This window comes from Limulus polyphemus, unplaced genomic scaffold, assembly GCF_000517525.1.
Source record: "Limulus polyphemus unplaced genomic scaffold, Limulus_polyphemus-2.1.2 Scaffold1885, whole genome shotgun sequence".
Taxonomy (NCBI): domain Eukaryota; kingdom Metazoa; phylum Arthropoda; class Merostomata; order Xiphosura; family Limulidae; genus Limulus; species Limulus polyphemus.
In genome coordinates, this window is record NW_013667495.1 from 87,088 (window position 1) to 93,572 (window position 6,485).

At 34.2% G+C, this 6,485-nt stretch overlaps 1 protein-coding gene across 1 annotated transcript in view; it reads left to right on the forward strand.

Annotated features, from left to right (window-relative positions):
- LOC106465253 (dolichyl-phosphate beta-glucosyltransferase-like) overlaps positions 1–6,485 on the forward strand; it is a 64,957-nt gene that overhangs the window by 40,622 nt on the left and 17,850 nt on the right. The window contains exon 4 of the mRNA XM_013925461.2: positions 1,230–1,391. Within this exon, the coding sequence (XP_013780915.1) occupies positions 1,230–1,391 (162 nt within the window). The remainder of the gene's footprint in view (positions 1–1,229; positions 1,392–6,485) is intronic.

Genomic DNA, 6,485 nt, shown 5'->3' on the forward strand with positions numbered 1-6,485 from the left:
ACTTACGTGCAGTGATAAACTGACTAATTGTGGCTGATTTTAAACTACTTATGTGCAGTGATAAACTGACTAATTGTGGCTGATTTTAAACTACTTATGTGCAGTGATAAACTGACTAATTGTGGATGATTTTTATGTACAATCACTCTTAACTTTGAAAAAGTTTTGTGAAACAGTAAGTAAATGCAATGTTTCCATAAGTTATATCATTTCTGTTTGTGGTGCATAAAGTTATAAGATTTATAGAAAATTTAATTCAAGCAGTCAAACATATATGCTACCCTAATGAACTTATGTGGAATACTTTAATTTAAAAAACTGTTTTAAAATCATCATGATATCAAAACAATTAATCATTTTCCTAGATTTAAATGTAACTTAACAAAATAAAGTGGTATACTGGTTGTCTAACTTAAGAATTGTTTTAAAGCATTATTGTAGTATTAGTGATGTTTACATTGTGTACTAAAAATATGACTAACTTGTTCTAATACAAGTGTGGAGCTCTTAGTCAAAAATATAATCAGTTCAACCCTGGGAATAACTGTAATTATAGTCAATAGCTTTATCTGTGTATAAGAACAAATCAGTTACACCCATTTTAGTAAAACTTTAATAAATTTGACAAACATTAGAGTTCCTCTTATGTAGAATGCATTGTAGATTTCAATTTCAAGATCTTGTGCTGTGTGTTTCTATTTCTAAGACTTTGTGTATTAAACAACCAGTTGCTGATCCAATTTCATAACTCAGTTCTATAGGTTTAATTTGTCTTCTTGTACTCTTTATATGGCATGATTGCTATATTACACACTAACTATTTAGGGATATGTGGGGGGAAAAAAATCAGTGGTTCACTGAATGTTACTGCAACCAGTTATTAGAATATGTTGTGTGATAATCATTAAATTAAGAAATAAAACAAGCTTATTAGAGATGCTAAATGGTATTTAGGGTTGTCAAACTCCTGGTTATTATATTGAGTGTTTGATATTTCTTACTGTAATCATTTAACTGTAATAAGAAAATGTGTTGATATTTGTTAAAACTACAGTAAACCTAACATAGAACTGTTCTTTTTGTTGTTGTTGAAGAAAACTCTTCATTCCTTTGTTGTTTTGTATTCTAAGTATTGTGGATACTTTTCAGTATGTATGAAAGATATTAGTGTGCAATAAGTTTAATTATAATCATTTAATCAGGTCATATTTGATATGGTTTCTTTTTAGAGCAAGGTCGAGGAGTTTAGTTATGAAGTTGTGATTGTGAGTGATGGAAGCACTGACGATACAGCAGAAGTTGCTCTTCAGTACAGTCGTAAGTTTGGAATAAATAAAGTTCGGCTCTTATTGTGCAAGGAGAATCGTGGAAAAGGAGCTGTTGTAAAAGATGTAAGTTTTTTTTTTACAGTATTTGGAATCTTGTCCACAACCTTGGTTTAATGTGTACTGAGGCTTCATTCAACTTTAATAGTAATGTAGTATTTATGCTCACTGTTTTTAAAACAAGTGGTCCATTCTGTTTTTTTATTTTTAAAGTAAATTTTTTTAAACCATTCATTTATGAACCAGTTTATATTTATAATAATCATTGTAGTTAATAAGTATTTTTTTAAATTTCAATGAATAGTGGCACTTGTATAGCAAATGTATTATCTTAAAAAAAGCTTTAAATTAGGTTACAGTAGAGAGGTATGAAAAACAGATTATAGAAGTTATTTACAAATTCACTGGTTTTAATTGTACTTTCACTGATTAGTTTTTCTATGTGTGTTTCATATAGTACTGTACAATTTATTTTAGATCAGGTAAACTTGGCTCTAAAATACTGTACACTTTTTTGCAGTTAAGTTGTGCTCCTTCTGCCAACAAACTCCTTGAGGTGGATTCTTGTACATGGTGAGGGGACCTCCCAGGGAAGATTCTGTATTTTTGCAGGTATCCCACTCATTGTAATCATGATGCTTTCCAGGAGGTCAGTGCCCATGCACGACTGACGTCAAATCCAGTATTTCTTCTACCAAAGTAATCTGAAACAAGATTCTGAAGGTCAATGGGAAGTATTCTTCCCATCCCTTTTCCATCTCGCTCTCCAATTGCTAGAAATTTAATGATATAGCATTTTCCCACCTTTCCAGCACTTCTGTCTCTTCTCCTGCCTTCTTGGCCATCAAGTCTTGGGCTGAGAGATCACCACTTTCCTTTCATGCTGAACATCTCTACGGTTATAATTGCCCATTTATACTGGTGAAACTTAAGATTGATCTTTTTTCAGTCTGGCAGCACATCAGTTGGACCTGATGATGTTCACTTTGAGATGCTGAACCATCTCTCTCCTTCCTCTCTTACTTTTCTTCTGGCTGTTTTTAACCAGATTTGGCAGGAGAACATGTTTCATGATTCTTGGCACAAGGCTATTGTTCTTTCTTCTTCAAAACCTGGGAAGGATCCCAAGATTCTTTCTAATCATCATCCAATAGCTTTGACTAGCTGTCACCTGGGGTTGTGTCTTCCTTCCTAGGTGGGCTGTGCTCTTTCAGAATAGACAGTCTGCCATTCCTCCTCCTCCTCCCTTTGGCCTTCAGATCCAGTCACAGCTAACTGATTTGGGTCTATCATTGGATGATGTTGCTGAGTCTGATAATCAGCCCATCCCACCATGGCTCATTAACATCCCCACCTGTGACCTTTCTTTGAGTCATCTGAGGAAGGCCGATACTCCCAAACGATTTTTCTGTTCCCATGTTTATGGATGATTTGAAATCAGGTTACTCTCTAGGCTCTGGCATGGTTTATTATGGCTTGGTGATTGCTCACAGGATCCTCTCTACAGTTTTTGTGTTCACTGCCAAGTTGTATGCCATTTCTCTTGGCTTGGATCATGTAGAAGCTAAGCAGTACACGAACTGTACTATTTGCTCTCACTCTTTTAGCACTCTATTGGCCCTTAGTTTAACTTCTCATCCTGTTCTCGTTGATATTCAGAAATGACTGGCCCACTTTTTACTATCTTCTGTTTCTATCTAGTTTTTTGGATACCTTGCCATGTTGGTATTCGTGGGAATGAGCTTGCTGACACCGCAGCTAAGTCCATCTTTTTTGGCATTGTCACTACATGAGCTCAGCTTCCTGCCACAAGCCAGTTATTTGTTATTGATAGTTGTAGCCTTTTGATAGGGTCATCTTCTACAACATATCTTTCTTTCAGAAGTTCTAGACCCCCAGATCATTTTAAGGGAGAGGGTCTTCTTCCTTGTCTTTTCATCATTGTTTTTCTTTGCAAACTATGATTTGTCTCATTTTAGAGGGTTATTTAGGTTCATTTATTATTTGTGATACCCTTGGCTTTAAAATTATTGAGATCAGCAGATTGTACAGTCCGGCCTTTCCCATTACTTTTGTTGTCTCCTTCCTCTTTCTTCTTGCTCTGTATTTTTTTCCGCTTCCTTCTAATCCAGTTTACTTACAAAATTTGAATCAGGAATTTTCAGATCTCTTACAAAAAGTAGCTGAAGAAATTGTTCACCATTTATCTCCAGGTTTTTATTTCTGTTTTTTTGTAGTTCCAAAGAAATTGGGAGGTTGGAGATGTGATAGATCCACCTGATCTCAGAGAAATTACTCTTCATTTCAATGTGGAAAATATGAGAATGTTACAAAGGTTTCTTTGATGAGCACATTGGATGACAATGATGAATGTTGAAGATGATTCATACCCTGATTCATCCTTCATCTTGCACTTTTCTACATTTTTTCCATCCACGGGTATTTTTATCAGTTCACTTCCTTCTGTTTCTCCTGGCTTTCGCTTAATACATTTTGTGTCATGTAGTTAAGGCTTTAATCAGTTATCTACAATCACTCAACATTAACTTCCACTTTTATATGGAGAATTGGCTTCTTCTTGCTCTGTCTTTAGGACACACTCAGTTTGCTATGTCTTTCAGGTTTATCATTCACAACACCAATATCAGTTAGTACTAACTGGTTTTGGATCTATACAGTTGAAGGAATTCTTCAGCAAACTGCTGTCTTCTACATCTACCACCAGAGACATCCTTTCTACTTTGAGGATGATGGTTTACTTCATGAAGGTACTCTCTTGGGTAGTGCTCACATGCACTACCTCTAATGATGTTGCTTCCCAGTGTTGCTGGACCACAGCTCCATTATCTCATAATGTATTTCATTCACCAAGTACTCTTGAGGTATTTCAGTTTTATTTTAAATAAGATATTATGACTGCAGGCTCCTCTTTCCTTCCTTTTTCTTGAATTGTCCTAGTCCTGTGATAATTGGGTTTTCCACACAAAGTGGACTCTCCAACCTTTGTTTTTTTTCGATGGTTATATAAATGGCTGCATTCATTGATTGATGGTTTCAAAATGGCGGATAACCATCTTCAACTCTAATGGTCTCCACTTCTGGATCTATCTTCACTACAAGGCATACTTTAAGTCAAAATTGAGAGAATATCTTTCTTTATGCCTACCCTCCATTCTACCTTCTTTCACTGATATCAGGTTCTCCTCACTGTTCCAGTTGGACTAGTCCAACCAGTTTTTCCTGTCAGGGAGAACTGATCCTATTACCCTCATGAGAACATGTTCTATGTCAACCTTGAATGTCCATTTTTCATATCACAACTAAACATCTTCACGGCTGGCAGTTTTTTTTGTTTTTTTTCAAAGATTATCTTGGTGGCTTGATTGTTAGCCAATTCTTGTTAACGTTTGTCCCTTGCTGTCTATCAATTTCACTGAGCTGTCTTCTTGAATTGATGCATTTAGCATTCTATATCTCAATTTCCTCAACAAATTTTTTCAGGTATTTGTTATATGATTGTAACATATCAGCTTCCCCTATAGGAGGTCATAAAAGTGGTTTATCTGCTACCTTTCAGTGCCATTGGATCCTTCCATCTCTTTCATCCCCATTATTCACAGAGCTTTTCCAAGTTTTTTTTCTAGATGTTCCCGTGTTTCTAGACATCATAAAGTGGAAATTGGGCTTTGTTTTATGTTTCTTACTTTCTTCTTCTATTGAACCTTTAATATTTTGTTTGCCTTATATCTTTCCCCTCAAGACATATTTTTTACTTTTGCTTGCATTGGGTAGATTTTCAAATACCTATGCCATCGAAACCTCTTGTACCTTATTTACTTAGAAGTTTCTGTACATGTATTCATATAGAGCCTTTCTACCAAAGCCATGAGCTGTGATGGAGGAAAGGTAACCACTTTCTCACCTATTGTGTTGTCTATCCTGATTGCCACAGATTCTTGTTCAGAGTATGACTTATGTCCTGTCAGGGTTGTTTGTTGTTATCTTGCATGCACTGAATAATTCAGGAGATTTTCAAAAAGGTTATTTATACCTTATAATGAATCAGACTCCTCAGATCTTTCTCTGAAAACATTACAAAATTGGCTGTTACATTTGATTTTTCTTGTTTACTGTGATGTACCCAGTCACCTTAAGTCTTTCAGCCCAGTCTCGATCCCTGGCACCAACCTCGTAACCATTTTGTGCTTGTTATAGTTTTCATGCTACAACTTTTAAATTAGTAAGCGAATGTTAACAAAATTTGGCAGATTATCAGTAAACATTACAATGCTTTCATACTCAAAATATTTAATTGTTTTTACATTAAGTCTTAAGGTTTGTAAAGCAGTGTTTCTTTCGCAACTTTTTTTTCTCTCATCTTGCCTATTTATCTTGCAAAGTAATTTTCATTTTAAGATTAAAAATACTTTTATCCATCAGAAAGTTTGAAATTTCACATACAAAATCTTTATAATGTTGAGATAGTTATCAAATGTTTCTTAAGAAAAAACTTTATATTTTATCTGTTATTTTCAGTAATTAATCTCTGTATGGGTTTGGTAGATTTGACCGATCTCGCAACCACCATAAAAAATTAGGAAATAAACATAAATTATGCCTCTTTCATTCTAGAATGAACACAAGTTATAACACGAAAACATAAATGTGTAAGTGAAATAGCTTAAACATCATAACATTATACATTTATATATATATATTATTTTTATTATATTGACCTTTCACCCATGCCTGACTTACAATATAGAAGTTACAATGGACACAGCTCACTTGCACTCATATTACCGTATCAAATAACATAAAGGTGACCTTTGGTCTGTACAAAGTAACTTGTCTTGGATGTGTTTTAGTCAACTAGTATTTTGTAAAATACAGTCACATTTCGATTATTATACATGAAATATGTATATAGATTATTGCTATTTTGCAATAAGTTCTTTAAAGTTATTTTTCTTAAAACATGGAACAGTAAATAAAGTAAAGCAAACACTTGTCTTTTCTAGTTATGACCTTATTACTCGGTCGCTGCTTGATGTAGCGTGGGTTGCTAAGCCTGTAAAAATTTTGCGCGTGGAAGATATGAAACAAAATCTTTTTTGTTTTGTTTTATATATATATATATATATTTGAATAACTAAAAAA